Genomic DNA, 16,813 nt, shown 5'->3' with positions numbered 1-16,813 from the left:
AATGAGTTTTAAATACTGTTATTCATATCCTCTAGAGCAAAAGATACAGAAAAATAACAGTGTCTTATGAGGCTTATGCTAGTAGTGATTGTAGAGATTCAGCCGACATGTTTTTACCATCTTCCTAAAGAAAATACAAAACCAGAAACCTGCTTCTGCCTTGCACATTACTAATTAAAATTGCTAACACCACGGATTTCAACAGGGAACTGAAAACTCATAAAAAGTCCAGCGGGGGATCGATTCTCGCTACCACGTCCAGCAAGTTGTCCCTTCAAACACAACACCACCTTAGGTGACTTTTAGTAGTCCAGTATCATACAAAAATTACTCAAAATTTATTGACAGCTTTCTTTGGCACGCAAATTCATTCATGTAACAAGAAAAACCCTGAAAGCATACAACTAAATTCCTGTGCTTCCTCTCAAAACTGATACGATTATAAAGTATATATAAACAGAAGTGAAATAATTTGTATCAAGAAATAATATACAAGGCATGAAGCAAAATCCAAAACATGATCTACACTTGTGATGCTAATTTGGTCAGTTCTAATATCCCTCCGGCCAGTTCACTACCAAAAGGTTCTGCGGGATTAGTATTCTTCTTCGACCATATCCCCAATTTAACATCACATTACAATTGTAGACAAGTCGGTGATTACAACCCTATTTCCAAATTTCTAGGAAATATTTCTCACTCTATCCCCAATTTAACATCACATTATCATTGTAGACAAGTCGGTGATTAGAACCCTGTTTCCAAATTTTCTAGGAAATATTTCTCACTCTATCTTATATCATCGTTTTCATTATCTATGAGTACTAAATTATCTTTTAAGCATCACTAGTTTTCCACTATTTTCATCAACAGTTCTTATTCCAAGCAATCTCAGTCTGCATCCGTTACTTCTGCTTCAACATCAACAACTACCGTAGAAGAATCCTTCTTCCCTGTAACCCAGTTTCAAGCTCAGAACATGTAATGATTCAGCATTTACAACTATGCAGAACAAGTACAATTTTAATTTCATCTATCATTACAGGTTTAAATCTGTCCTGTATTAGATAAAAGTGGAGGCGCACAATGTTTATATGACATATTTTCAAAGAGAATGGTGAATGGTGACAAGCCATTATAAGAATTGCAGGAAGAAAGTATGGATATCAACAAGAAATAGGAATGATGCAGATGTTAATATCATCAGATTCAAATGCAGGCTGGTAATGCTACGACACAATAGATGAATGATAATCAAGAAGAAAATAGAAACCTGTTTTTGAACGTGTGTAGTCATTAAATGCCTGGCCAAATGTTGTAGATTGATTAGAGAAATTCACTGGGTCCATTACAAACTTGTTGTCCACCACTGAAATTAAAACAATGTCTTAACACGAGGCAATGCCAACAGTACTTTCACATCAGATACTATAGCAAACTTATTCATAGTTCAGAAGATTAGTCCTTAAAAGCATGCCAAGAAGCAAGAGCAGCTCCTGCTGATAGTACGTGGACATACAGAACGGAGGTAAAAAAACAGAAAAATCAATGAAAGCATAACCACTAGTTTACTAGTTTAGATCTGAGATTTAGCAACATAAAAGTATGGGTTTGTACAAAGTAAAAAGATATGTGTTACTAGTTGCACCGGTTGCAAAAACTTCTTCATTCTACCAATAGGAGAAAGATCCATGAAGGGTTTTTTAAACTCAAATAAACAAAAAACAAATTGGCTCACCATAGTACAAAAAAGTCCTGTACTACAATTCCTAGTGGCAATCCCAGTAAAATGTCTACAGTCTGAGGCTATTAAAAACACCAAAAGCAGAATTCAAAATACAAGCGCAAGACATAGAATGTACCAGAGAATGGCTGACTACAGTAAGGGCACTGCTGCATATCATCATTTAAAGTAGATCTGCATAAACATTACAACATTCCAAGTTAGGTGAATTATTATACATAAGAATGTTGTATAACGTAAAGATAGACAACTGTAGGCGTCCATAAGTTAGTTTGACATCATAACAGATTCCAACAGGTCTTACTTGAAAATCTGAAAATCATTTCCGCAGTTTAGGCACTGCAAGTACATCACACATAAAATCAATCATCAAAGGCAGAAAGACACCGGGACTACGAATATAATCCTTTATATTTGAAAATCACCATCAGGATGCTACACAACAATTTTTGGATGAAGAATTCAATTATTATTTTACATTAATGAGTAATCCATCTCGTACACCAACTCATTCTAATATCCTATAACATGCATTTCCCCCATATATCTGACATGGGAAAGAATGTACTGATCATGATACACTAGATTTTTATCACCTATCTTCATTGTCTACGTAAAAAGCACCTCTGTGATACAGTTACTCAGTTACAATTACCTATATTATAAGATTTGTATATGGATAAACTAATTCCAGATGCTTGCAAAAGCATTATGAAATTATCTGTGATAATATTTGAAGCTTACAGAAGGAATCTAAAATATTTGTTTTACTAGAGGAGGCTTTCAAATACCTATTTGCTTTATTGGGGGTCTAGGTAGGTATCAATATTTTTTTTCTGAAAAAAGAAAAAGAAAAAAAAGGTAGGTATCACTATTGTAGTGATCAACATGGAAATTAAAGCACTGGAGCAAACAATATTCGGTTGTCAAAGCAAGAGCAAATACCAGTTGCAGAAACTATAATGAGCTTTAAAAAGTGAACAAAAGCCAAAAAAAATTGAGGTATTCTTACACTGTCTTGAACCATATCCCGTCCTGCCCACCACATAAAATCACCCAAACCAACAATTGGCATAAGAAATGCTATGAGCTGCATGTTGATAAAGCATCAATTTCATTACTGTGACAATAACACAATGAGTATATTCAACACAAATAGAATACCCAAATGGAAAGAAAGAGAGTACTCAAATGGAAACAATTGCATCCAGAAGCCAACCAAGCTGCCCAGTAAATGAAAGATAAGTCAACCCAATAGCCACAGCTATATTACCCAACACCCTAGCAGTAGTTCCATCATCTTTCCCACCACCTCCACCATTAAACCCAAACCCCTGATTAAACCTCACCAGACAAAGTGACCTAACAATCTCTATCAGTGCTACTTCTTACTACATATGTGACTCTGAGTATGTGACCCATGTGTAGCCAACACTAGTGCACTGGTGCGCTTTTTTTTTTTTTGGTGTCTTAAGAATCCTCCAAAGGAATTCCCAATTTCATTATGAACCAACCAAAGTGAAGCCCTTAGCATATGTACAATAAAAATGCAAAGCATGCAGCACTGACATGAAAGACAATCGATGAGCAAAAACAAAAACTGTAATTCATGTTATTTGGCTTGCCAAATAGGCAACCATAAAAACATAAACTAGTACACTAGTTTAGCTCTCATACGGTTATTACTTTAGCTCTAATCTAGACACAAGGTTACTAAAGTCTTGATTCATCATCATCATCGAAGCACTTAGTCTCTTTGTTGCCTACAGAAAAGCTCCTCTCCTCAAACTGTACAGTGCACTAGTGTGCTTTTAATTAAACATGCAAAAATTAAATAGCCTCCTGACTCCTAAGAATAACATACATTCATGATTCATGATGTAATTGCTATTTTTCTAAATGATTTTAAATCTTTTAAATTTTTTGACTGACTGAGAGTTAATTCGTTTTTTGTCGCTTGAAATGCAGGCAGAGAACACTTGACCTGATAGCCAACATTAGAATCTTTCCATGACGAAATGCTAGAGACCAAAGTGAAATTTTGAATACAATAAAAATAAAAGAGAGACCCACGGCAAAAACTAATTTATAATACGATCCCAATGAAAATAATTTAGAATACAAGAGAGATGCTAGAGCTTGCAATCTCTAGCTTCTAAGCAAACCTTTTGGACCAGATTTCTCTACATCACCATCCTTGCACTCCACTTTCCCTCTCCATTGCCTCTTCACTGCAACAGCCTCACCATTGCTTAGACAATCCTTGTAGTTGTACACTTTCCCACATGACCCTAATTTTGGTATTCCAATCTCATACTCACTAAGACCAGTTTGTGAAACGACATCAAGGTACATCTTCATTTGTCTATAGCTCTGTTTGCCTTCTCGAACTTCTTGTAACTAAAGTAAAGCAAAACCACACCCACAGCAAAAACTAGACCAGCTAGAATTAAAGTGCTGAAAATGCACCTTAGCGTCTAAATATACCCTTGGCATTAAGCGTCAGCTCTGCTATTACATAATTCATCACAAAGACACAAGATTTCCCATACAGGAAACTCATTTCTGAAAACGCCTTAAGCAAACAGATGCAGAAGCTCACCTGAAAGATTGATCAACATTTTGACGCTGTGAGCTTCATGTTCTACACCCCATGTGGGACATCCCCCGAAAATAGATTTCCGGAAAGATGGAGGTGATTAAGATTGCTATATTTTATCATTTTAGGCCAGTTATCCGTGAATCTGCACGATACTACCAAGGAAAATTTTCTTTTGGTAACAGTAAATAACTTCTCAACTTGGGAAGAGATTAACCTCACTGGAACAGAGAAAAACGTACACTGAACCTCAGTTAGTTTCATCAAATCAATCTTACCATAGATAATAATCTAATATAAATCACAGAAAAGCAATGATACCTAGTCATCCGAATTAATATTGACATCATTGTTGTCTAGGATACAACGAAAATGAAAGCAAAGAAATGAAGAAAGTAATGTTAAAGAGTCCAAGGGATTATGTGCCAACCACTTTTAATAAATGGCTCCCAATGACAGATGATTTATGGTTATCTGGGATAAAGACATAGACTTAAGGTAAAGACAGTGAAGAAACTAGGGCCTAGGAAAAGGTAAGGTGCATGTTACTTCTGAGATAGAAAGAGGGTTATGTACCTTATTGAGTACTGAGCTCATTGCCTCGTATTAATAGTGTGAGGGAATATATCCTATCGGTTGCTCACAATCATCAATATCCAATTGGCTGCACCGATCATCAATAGCTACGGGCCTGTCTCTACCTTGTCTACTAGACTTCAAAATCTGTCATTGAATAAGAAAATATCAGGAAAATAAAGAAATTTCCAGAACATATTTATTAGACTCCCTAAAACTGTCTTTCAATGAAAACTCTTCCATATTGCGCGGCAGTGATCATCATTTTCCATAGGATGCCAAAGGTTACAGCCAATTCTATTCCACCAGTTGCAAGAATAGGCAAATGAGATTAGCTCCTGTTCTTCTTCCAAATAAACATATGGCCGCAGCTACTCCCACTCATGACATAATCATCATTCAGTTCAAAGTATTTCTATCTCCATAGAAAACTTGTGGCAATGTCTTCAGGTACAATAGGAGACGGAAGGGATGCCCTAATCCCAAATTCTTCTGAAACAGATAAACGATCTCATTATTATAAATCGAATAAAAGTATTCCTTTTCAGTTAAAGTAAACCAACTCTCAGATGAAAATGTCGCTCGTCTCAATCAGGTGGTCTGGGAAAATAGGCTCACAGGTTTATCTAAAGAACTAAGCAGATCCCTGCCGTATGTTTCTGAGGTTATAGCATGTGCTGATGCACCAGTACCTTCTGTGAAAAGTAATTTGGATTCCTTGGGTCAATTACCATAAACCCCATGGTCTTTGGATTGTGCTTCCTTCTGACAGTCTCTAGCAATGGAGTAGCTTTGTAGAAGAACTGCTTAGCTGATCAAACTACCAAAGGGGATCATAGGATTAAGCAGGTAAAGCAACATAGCAGGCTGATCTGTAACCCCTCAAACATCCCCCATCCTGCATCCCATTTTGACTAATTAGTCAGCGGTACTGTGATGCGTTCATGTTCTAAGGATGACATCACCACCACAGCTTTCAAGTCTGTTTCGATTTCCAGGCTCGTCAGCAGGCCTACTTGCACCAACACCAAGTGTCCCCAAACAGATGAACTGAACATCCTCCCAAGACCTCACCTAAGGATATAATGACAACAAAGTAATCAATAACAGTGCACATCTATATATCTTAATATAAACTGTGAAAACAGTGAAGACTATTAGCCATGTCAGCTTTTTATGAATGCTATAGGAACTTCACTTTCAGTTTCAGGAGGATTTAGCAATCTTTTCTTTAGAAACGGGTCAGGTCTTATCCCCTTTATTATCTGTTCTTTACTAATCACATGAGGGGGAGCTGATGGCGGATTCCAGGAAGTGGTAGTCCTCTCTGCTTTGGGATCAAGGATAGGCACTTCCATAGACCATCAATGAGAAATAAGTATCACCTAATAACTATATATATATATATATATATATATATATATATACACAGTCCGTCTCAGGTGCGGACGTCCGTACCGAATTTTCAGTACGGATTTCCTGTTTTCGACCACTTTCCGGCCACATTTTTACATCTTAACCGTTCAGTTTTTGGGTCCTAGTGTATAGATCACCTCTGCAAAATTTCAGCCAATTTAGTGATCGTTAAGGCATCCAAAACTGCAATTTACCATTATAAATACGAACGGTTCCGGTTCGACAGATTCGGTCCGTTCGTGTAAAATGCAGTTTTGAATGCCTTAACGATCACCAAATTGGCTGAAATTTTATAGAGATGATCTATACACTAGGACCTAAAAACTGAACGGTTAAGATGTAAAAATGTGGCCGGAAAGTGGTCGAAAACAGGAAATCCGTACCGAAAATTCGGTACGGACGTCCGCACCTGAGAAAATTCCTATATATATAAGGTGAAAGGTGATAAAATGTACAGTTTTATTATAAGAATGATAGGCCTTATCTTGGTATGGCATACCCCCAGTGCTAGAATCATAGCAGTCTTATAGGTTTAGTTTCCAGTTCCAAACTATGATTGGTTAGTCTAGAACCTGACATAAGGTGGTTGCCAATGGAGTTGAATTCAACTGCCATTACTATACTGCTTAAACCCATCTAACTTCAGATATAGATCTGTTTACAGTACTCTGCGACTAGTAGAAACTGTTGATCACTAGTATAGTTAATAGGATGCATATCAATCAACCTACAAGTGTTGCACCAAAGACTAAGTGAAATGATAATCTGGTTTATCTTTTATGATTTTAAGCTCATGAAAACTAGAAACTTATCTCCCTGCCTCCCATTTGGTTCATTTTATAGTTTTACTATTTTTTTTATAAGAAAATACACAAAATTATAATAATATATCAAACAATAAGTGAAGAAAAACCAAACAAACACACTTGAGTAAAATCTTTCTTTCTCCCATGATCTTCTATTTTGATCAAGAGAAAATTTACATATATATATAAAGCCACAGGTGAAACACAAATCCAACAGAAATAAATAGTCTGCACTAACAATTATCAGACAAAAGGAGGGATCCTCATGATGACATAATCACTATACTCCAATTAATTGCAGCAACCTATATCTGCTATTGCTGCTGGCATGGATATATATGTGGTAAAAACTGCAACACAGATTTCAGATTTTGGTCCCTTTCAGATTCACAAGATGAAGCTCTGACAGTTTACTATGCTCGACCAATCTAGGGTGCAGAGTACTTAATTCATGTATAGATATTCCAGGTCCCATACAGGCCGGACACCATGAATTTATTTAGTTATGATCAGGCAGGACTCTATATTCCATCCTAAATTAACCTCTGTTATGTCAATGTCATGTTTGTTTAGTCCTGTTATTTTCAAAAATGATGTATATTAAAAATCTCCAGGTAGCACAAGTACAACAATGAACAAAATCCACTGGCCGAACCGTACACTTATGCTGCTATATATGAATCTCAAATCTAAGGGGTAGTTATACTTATAGAAAGTTAGCTCTTCTAAAAGCTGAACTGATAGAATAGCTTACATATAAACTTGCCCATACCCATATGAACTTCTCAAGCAACTCTTGCATGATCTAAGGCATCTTCAGAGTAATAGGGTGACAAGTTCCCTTCTTTCTTAGCAATATGGGGATGCTCCTCTGCCCACTTCTTGCAACAATTCCATCACTCTTCTCATGGATGGTCGATTGTCTGGACGAGAATCGGTGCAGAGAAGCCCAATATCGAGGACCTTGCATACTTCTTCCTTGTAACAAGAATCGAGCTTGGGGTCAAGGACATGGTCCACTCCTTTCTGATCCAAAGTGCTACGGACCCACTTCACCAGGTCCTTTTCTCCTAGTTCTGGGTTAACTGGAAGTTTCCCGGTAACCAATTCCAGCATCACCACACCAAAGTTGTATATATCACTCTTCCCATTCAACCCATGTGCGTGCAAAAATTCTGCTACAACATTAGATTTGCTGGATTAGAATAACAGGAGAGCATTTAAACTCAAGTAATTTTTGACTTATAAAAGTGATGGTGATATAATTGAGATTGAATATAGGGGACATAAATGATCATTGTGTAGCAAACACAACTAAGTATCAGCATCAAAACGTAAGCTTTATCTACGAGGATGAAAATATAACACAGATTTTATTTGAATATAATCCCACATGGGAATAAAAATAGAAAAATGCACAGAATCTCAAGTTGTTCTTCAATCACTAACCTGGAGCAATGTAACCACAAGCAGCTGCAATGACTGGCCCTTTTCCAGATGCATCAACGCCATTAGTTGTTCCAATATCCACCACTCGAGCTTCGAAATCACCATCCAACAATATATTGTTTGATTTCACATTTCTATGAACAATAGAAGGAGAACAATCATGGTGCAGATAAGAAATCCCCTCAGCAGCACCAAGAGCAATCTTAAACCTTGTAGGCCAATTCAGCAACCCTGCTTTCTTATTGTGCAGAAAATCACCAAGACTACCATTTGGCATGTAATCATAAACCAACAGCTGCTGGCAGTCTCTAGTAGTACAACAATGCCAAAGCTTCATAATGTTCTTGTGCGTAATCCTCCCCAAAGTGTCAAACCCTGCTATAAGGCCATCATCATGGACCATATCTTTCTCAACATCGTTGTTTTCGCACTGGTTCACTCTTCTTCTCTGCAGCTTCTTCACTGCAATAGTTGTACCATTGCTTGACTCAACCTTGTACACTTTCCCAGATGGCCCTCTGCCAATCACATTATCTTCACAAAGGGCACACAAAATCTCAGCCTCACAAAACCTCAGTTTCTGAAAAGACTGCATTTGCGAATCGACTCTATTACGAACATGATATTGTCGACCAGTATAATTGTAATGGAGGAATATGACTAGAGCCACAGAGGAAACAAACATTGGGATAGGACCGAAAAACCATAGTAGCAGAATGCCAGCACATTGTAGACATCTCATCCCAAGAGATTTGAAATGAACTCCACCTAAAACTGCCCCGGTTGCCGCCTCCACATCTCCGGCCTCAATATTGCTGTTTTGGGAGCTCATTAGACAGTATGCTTGGGTGAAGTGCTCTGCTGATTGAGCAAAGCATGCCATGGCCTGGAGAAAACATGCAATGAGGCTTCCAAACTTGAGTTCACTCTGAAAGACGTAACTGGAAGAGCTTGCAAGCCAAGCTATAGGAAAGATAATTAAGCAGGCTCCACACAAACTATATGCTGCTGTTATGCTGGATGAGATCACAGCAAGACTTGTATCCTTGTTATCACCCTGCAATCATGGTTATACACTGGTGAGATTCAACTTTGATCAATAAATTAAGAACTCACAAATGAAACTTAAAAAATGTGAACCGAGAACTTGGGGCTCCAGCGAGAACAAATTCTGGAGCCTCAATCTCAAAAGAAAACAACAGAGAACTCAGACCACAATTCGAGGTCTGTTTTTTTCTCAACAAGACCCAACATTCATTTATAGAACAAAGGAAGTACAACAGATGCCCAGAGCAACAGAGATAACTAACATATGCCCAGAATTGGGCAACAGCCAACAACAAAAAGAAACCCAAATCGATAAGCCCAACAGGCAACAGATTCGAACAGCCCAGATTCCGACACCGAAACAAAGCGGCCTCCAAAATCGAACCAGAGAACACAAAGATCCACAAAGGGATATAGAGCAAAAGCAGCGAACTGATTGCTGATAAACTGCGGGAAGCCGCTAAGAGTGACGGTGATTGAAGACAAATATAAATCGGCAGAGTTGGTGAACATGCAAAAGCATAAGTTGTGAATCAGAGACAGAGAGAGGATTAAGGGATCAGAGAAATGGTCGAGTTGGTAAGAGCCTCCAGGTGTGGAACCCCACACCCAGGTTCGAATCCCGCCGACGCTTATTGGAGTTAAATTCCAATATATTCTTGGTGGCCAGGGGGAGGAAGCGTTCTGACAAGATCCCTCGAGCACGGATTAGTCTCTGGGCCTAGGAAGCCTTTGAGGACACCGTGTGATTGACAAATCAAAAAAAAAAAAAAGGAATAAGAGAAGAAGCAAAGAAAGGAAACCAAAAGAACAGATGAGTAGAAGAGAGTAGATGGTTAAAGTAAAGCTAAAAAGGATTTAAAGTTTTTAGAGTCAGTTTGCCCCGCAGATATTAGAGAAATTCCCCACCACGTGGCTTTACCGCCACCTAATGAGAAGAAATGAAATTTTCTATATTTTCCAAAACTATCGCTGCTCCCTAAAGTGAAATATCTAAAATTCTCCCGGTTGGACAGTGATTGGTCCTCCCACCACGTGTCCGTGCAGTCCGCCCCACGCAAGATTCTCTCCGGACATTATGTAATAAAGTTTTGACTCTCCTCCATGTGGAATGATGTCTGAAATCTAAACATGATATAAAATTATAAATATTTTTCGGTATAAATTGACGTAGCTAGAACACAAGGAGAGAGCTTGTAACCTGCATAGTTCGTTTCACCCAGTCTCTTCCAGTGCTGTGAGGATCATTGCTGTCTCTGCAACTTACGATTATATTGTAGGCGATTATGATGAGAAAGCCACAAGGAACCAGTAGAGTGTCGAGGTCTTCTTTCTGGAAAATCATAACTTTGAGAGTAATGATGTACGTGTATTATGAAACTTACGTTGGTGGAGACTAGGGAGCTGTGCAAAGTTGTTTTACCCCTTGATATATACGGGACAAGATCATCAACATCATTCTCTGAAATTTCGAAAGTTTCAGATAGGAATCGAGAAGCATACTAACCTCTGTCGGGTCGTAAGTTGTTGGCGCCGTTCTGAGATTGAGTTCCAATGGCTACTCAACCAAGATTTGGAGAGAGGAGAGATATATGCAGTAGGTGATGGGTTAAAACCAATAAATGGAGCTCTCTAGCTAACTCTGCACTCTCACTCCAGCACAGAAAATAAGGAGGGTGCTCTATCGGATTTAAATATAAGAGCTGCTAGCTCAGATTCAAGGTGTGAAAGGGTTGAGTCATTCGTGTTTTTTCTTTGACTTTCAAAAATGCTTGCTATAAAGATGCTCGCTATCCTACTAAACCGAAACATTTTTATTTATTTTTTTCAACTGCTTAAGTTTCTAGTGAACGACCTCGCCGTTGGCTCTGGCGTGTATAGCTAGCTAATTTATTTTATATTACAAGTTTTCAACTATGAATACTATATTGATCCAAATTTTTTATCCTTTCTTTAAAACTACGTTTTTTTCTCTCGAGCTCTCTCTCTCTCAGAAAACCCTAAGGAGGCGGCTTCAAGACTCCACGAACACTCTCGTTTGGCGGCGGCCCTGGCCTAGGTTGGCCTTTTGGCCTCGCCGAAGCCGCATGGCTTTGTTGCCGGGCAGGATTTTAATGATTGCCTGAGTAGCTCTTGGGATGGAGTGGCTGGATCAAGTTTTTTGCAGGGTTTGTTCTTGATAGCGATTCTGGTGGTCACCTTTGTCCGTGTTGTTCGGGATCAGAGGAACTCATTTTGACAGGGGTGGTTTGCGGTTTCGGATGAGGCAGGGGCGTTATTGGATCAAGCAGTCTGGTTTTAGGGGCGAGGTGGGTCGTGGCGGCGTGATCTAGACGGCATTGGCAGCGGCGGCGTGGTCCGGGCAGCATCAAGGTGGTGAGTCGAGGAGGAAGTGTATCGGAGGCTTTTGATACGGCGGTGGTTGCTGGGTCATGCCAAGGCTACCTTGATGGGCCTTGGTTGGGTCACTCCTCTTTAGGTTACCTTTTGGGCTTCTATGGTGGGCTGGGGTGTTTTCCCTAGGCTCGTTCGTATATTTAATCAAGGCTAAAATCACTAGTTAATACCCTGTGGTTTAGGTTCAAAATCAATTCAGTCTCTGGACGTCTAATTTCATCGAAAACATCCATGTACTTTCAATTTTGATCTAATAGGTCCAATTAGTTAATCTTCTGTTGTGGGTTCCAGTTATAGTTGGATTATTTGATGAAAAACTTTTTGTTTCATAAATTTTGAATAGTGGGACCCACTCTTAAACTGACTATGCATGCCACCTCAACACCACATCATAAAACATAGGCCATATATGAGCCACGTCAACAAGTTAAATGACTCAATTGAAGACTAATAGATTGGACCTATCAGATCAAAAATGAAAGTGCAGGGGTGTTCTTGATGAAATTATAAGTTCAAGGATTGAATTGATTTTAGAGCCAAACTACAGGGTAGTAACTAGTATTTAGCCCTTAATCAAATTTAATGATTTAGAAACGAATACGTTACGGCGGTCGATCGTGTTGATTGGTGGGGTGTGGATGCCTTGATGGTGTTTGACAGCTTTTGAATTAAGGATGAAATAAAATAGAATTATAAAATTCTCAAAAAAGTTGAGAGTGTTTTAGGAAATCAGAAATTGGGAGAAATTGAGTTGTGCTTTCATTGATAGTAGAGGCCTCTTTACATAGAGGATTACAAGTAGAGAATATAAATATTACAAGGAAACTGAATCGTACAATGAATAGGATGTATATGAAGATATCTGTAAGACTAACCGTACTACAACTTCGACAAGTCACTAGAGTTTGGGCCAAACACATAAGTCAGATGTCCATAAACACTCCCCCTTATGTTGTCCAAACGTGATGCTCCTCTCGTTGCCTCGTCAAAAACCTTGCCGAGTAACAAAAACCTAGTGGGACAAAAATACCCTCGGTCGAAAGAGAAAAATAGTACAACACATCCTTCACGTTTCGAGACCATACATGTAGACATCTCCCCCCTGATGTCTGCATCTCCCCCTGATGACTACGATCATGGGAGTTCAGATGACTTCCGTAAACAATGCTACCAACATGTTTTTCGAAAGTGGATTTAGGCAATGACTTAGTAAACAAGTCTGCCACATTGTCCTCAGATTGAACCTAGTTCACCCTGATTTTGAGGAGAGTCTGTTATTGCTTATTATACTTTGTATTGTCGCCTTTGATGTAGCCTTGCTTCATTTATTCAATGCAAGCAGACATTACCCTCATAAATGCTCGTAGGTTCATCTGTGGTAAACTTCAAACCACAATTGCTTCGAACATGCTTAATTATGGATCTAATCCATATACATTCACAAACTACTTCATGAAGAGTAATAATCTCTGCATGGTTCGAAGATATAGCGACCAGGTTCTGTTCTATAGATCTCTAAGATATCGTGGTCTTACCTATGGTGAACACATAACCAGTTTGGGAACAACCTCTGTGTGGGTTAGAGCGGTACCAAGCATCAGTAAAACCTTCCAAAACACTAATGTCTTTTTGGGATGGTGATAGAGGACGGAGGCCAGTGTTGGCGGCATTGTTGGTGTGTGATGTGTCTGAATCCATCATCTCTCTATAAGGATAGAACAAGCCCATATCACCAGTCCAATGGAGTCGCATTGGCGCAGAGCTATATCTAGCTGACAAGTTAACTGCAAATGAGTTGTCCGGTCTTGTGCATTGAGCTAAGTACAATAATGCGCCTATTGGAATCAAGTAGGCCCCTTCTGCCTCTAACACATCTTCGTCATCATCCTTCGGACGAAGAGAACCTTTTTAGGATCAAAACTACGGATGATCATGGGCGTGCTTGAAGGCTTGACCATGTCAAAACACCTAAGCATCCATCAACATGGTGCTTTGTTCCAAATTGAGACAAAATAGTGTTCTCCCAAGATCGTTCATCTCAAATTCGGATTTCAAGTATTTAGCGGTTTTCCTTAACTCTTTATTGGCTTCCAATGAAGATCATGTCACCAACATGAACCGCGATAGAATCCGAAACTTGTCATGAAAACACGTAGGTATATCCCTTTCCAATCAAGTAGTCACTTAGTGAGTGTTTCAACACAATGCAGGATAGTGAATCTGAAGTAATTGAGGGAGCTCCCAAGAGCCATGATTAATAAAACTAGCCACAGATTCTTGAAGGCCCTCCACCCTATTATCAATAGCCCCAAAGAAATCAATAAGTGGCTTTCCCATGAAATTATCCCTCTAAAAAGACACCTTAGAACCTGATCCAATAAGCCACTATTCATTATCTATAATTAAAGACCAATACTTACGTACATCAGGCCAAATTGAGGAGGGTGCATATGAGGTACGAAGAGCACCATTCCTCCAAAATCGAGCACGGATGAAAGAGCAACCTGTAGAGCTAGATGAAAATAATTCCCAACTACGCTTCAGAAGAAGAGAACGATTCAGAATGACAAGTTGCTTTAGGCCTAAGCCTCCTTCTTTAGTTGGAGAGTAACAAGATTTCCAAGCTACCAGAGGAACTCCACGCTTATCAATTGACCCTGACCAAAGAAAGTTGTGACACCAAACTTCCACTTGTCGAAGTAAGGATACAAGCCATTCATACAACTGAAAACTACATATAAACAACTGTAAAACACCGACTTAATCAACTGAACCCGACCAGCCATAGATAAAAATGAACCCATCCAACTAGAAAATTTCAACCACACTTTATCAATAATTGATTGAAAATAAGCCACCCGTGGCCTGCCATGAAAATAGGGACTCCTAAATAGGTAAACGGGGCTGAGCCAAGAGAAATTCCCAAAATAGATGCAATAGAATGTCGTTGGTAATGAAGGTGCTTACTAAGAAATACTTGTGATTTTGTCCAATTAATAATCTGCCCCGATACCAAGCCATAATCATCAAAGAAATGCATTATCCTTGCAAGGTTGCGTTTGTCACCCCGGCAGAAAATAATTACATCATCAGCAAACAAAACATGGGAAGGAGCTTGAGTGCCTCTAGGAGAAGAAATTAGATGTAATCGGCCCGAACTGACAAGTTCTGATATACCACAGCTAAGAACCTTCTCAGCCAAACAAAAAAGTAAAGAAGATAGTGGGTCGCCTTGTCTCACCCCTCGACCATAAGAAAAATATCCCACTGACCTCCCATTGATCAAAAGAGAAAGCTTGGAGGACTGAAGAAGAGCATGCACCCAGTGCAATTTTTTTTGATGAAATCCAAAGGCTTCAAGCACATGAAGAAGAAAACCGCAAGATAGTGTATTGAAGGCCTTCGTGATGTCAACCTTAATTGCTACATTACCTCCAAGACACTTAGAATCCAACATATTAAAGCATTCCGAAGTCATCAAAATGCAATCGGAAATATTACAGCCAGGAACAAAAGCATGCTGTTGTGGGGAAATAATTCGAGCCACAATGGAATCAAGCCTAAGAGCCAGAATCTTCGGAATGATCTTGAAAACAAAGTTGGTTGGAGCAATAGGACAGAACTGTGTTATGGAGTCTGCGAATTCACTAAGGAAGTGTGGAGGTTGGCAAACATTAACACCCCAGTAGACTGGGAGGAAGGATATCTCAAAGTTTTTGAGGAACTTTTTTTACTACAACCTTACAATGCTGACCTGCTTGCAAAGATTATTACTTTATGCTGGCAGGTTCGGAAGACTAGAAATGATGTTATCTTCATAATAGCTTCTGTCAGTCCTATGTCAATTGTTATGTCAGTTGAAGTAATAATGAAAAGCTTTGCAGATCTTAACACTGGTACTAGTGGAGCAAAAACTTCAAACCTTTCAACCACAATTAAGTGGTCTGCTCCTCCTAGTTCTTTTGTTAAAATCAATATTGATGGCTCAGTTAGAAAAGATTCAGCTGCTAGTGGTTTCGTTATCAGAGACCATAATGGAAGACCACTTATTGCTGCAACCAAGTGTGTTGGCAATTCTTCTACTCCTGTTGATGAAGCTACTGCACTCAGGGATAGTCTAATTGCGGCTAAAGACAAAGGTTTTACAAGAGTTGAAGTTGAAGAAGACTCAAAGCTGGTTATTGATACAATTACAGGAAGGGTGATTCCACCATGGAGGCTACTCAAATTGATTGAAGACATTAGAACCATTGCAAATTACCTTTAAGCATATCTATAGGGAAGCAAAATTTCAGGAGGTGTCTCCCCAACACTATGAGGACGTATAATATTTGGAGCATACAGGCATAGAGCTTTCAACACACGTTTAAATACCCTGTGAATTGTATCTTTAGATCTTTGAAAACCTTCAGCAGCCATTCTCATGCATTCGCTATGACCCACAATGTATAAGAAAATTGCTACTGCTTCTTCAACACCCACATGTCTGTCATGTTCCAATAAATGTAAAGACTAAAGTGTAGAGCACAACCTTCTAAATACATGTTTGTCCATGCGAAATGAGTCATATATTCTATCAGGATGTCCATTTAACAACTCTTGCACAAAGTCATGTCCTGATAATACTGAATTGTGACATGGAATCTTGTCTACATATGTCATGTAATACTCATAAATTTGCATACACATGAATACATGTTGTGCCAACTCTTCAAGATCTGATGAACTATCATAATCAGAATGGTTATCTTCATTGACCATAGACATCTATAAACATCA

At 38.9% G+C, this 16,813-nt stretch overlaps 1 protein-coding gene across 13 annotated transcripts; it reads right to left on the bottom strand.

Annotated features, from left to right (window-relative positions):
* Window positions 1-437: 437 nt before the first annotated feature.
* Window positions 438-10,997, bottom strand: LOC112203583 (receptor-like protein kinase HSL1). 13 transcript variants are annotated; one of them, XM_040519764.1, is made up of 8 exons: window positions 10,839-10,997; window positions 8,591-9,647; window positions 7,914-8,316; window positions 5,612-5,993; window positions 3,910-5,411; window positions 2,757-2,834; window positions 1,863-1,918; window positions 1,284-1,369 (listed from the first exon to the last, which is right to left on the bottom strand). In XM_040519764.1, the coding sequence occupies exons 1-3, from the start codon at window positions 10,980-10,982 to the stop codon at window positions 7,991-7,993; spliced, it is 1,527 nt and encodes a 508-aa protein (XP_040375698.1). In that variant the 5' UTR covers window positions 10,983-10,997; the 3' UTR covers window positions 1,284-1,369; window positions 1,863-1,918; window positions 2,757-2,834; window positions 3,910-5,411; window positions 5,612-5,993; window positions 7,914-7,990. The 13 variants fall into 13 exon arrangements, with proteins under 13 accessions (XP_040375704.1, XP_040375705.1, XP_040375706.1 ...); XM_040519767.1 differs by having other exon boundaries at window positions 4,920-5,411; XM_040519766.1 differs by lacking the exon at window positions 1,284-1,369 and adding an exon at window positions 2,049-2,083 and having other exon boundaries at window positions 1,891-1,918.
* Window positions 10,998-16,813: the final 5,816 nt, after the last annotated feature.

This window comes from Rosa chinensis, chromosome 5, assembly GCF_002994745.2.
Source record: "Rosa chinensis cultivar Old Blush chromosome 5, RchiOBHm-V2, whole genome shotgun sequence".
NCBI classification, from domain to species: domain Eukaryota; kingdom Viridiplantae; phylum Streptophyta; class Magnoliopsida; order Rosales; family Rosaceae; genus Rosa; species Rosa chinensis.
Note: the sequence above shows the minus strand (reverse complement) of the source record. Positions and strands in the feature narration are given on the sequence as shown.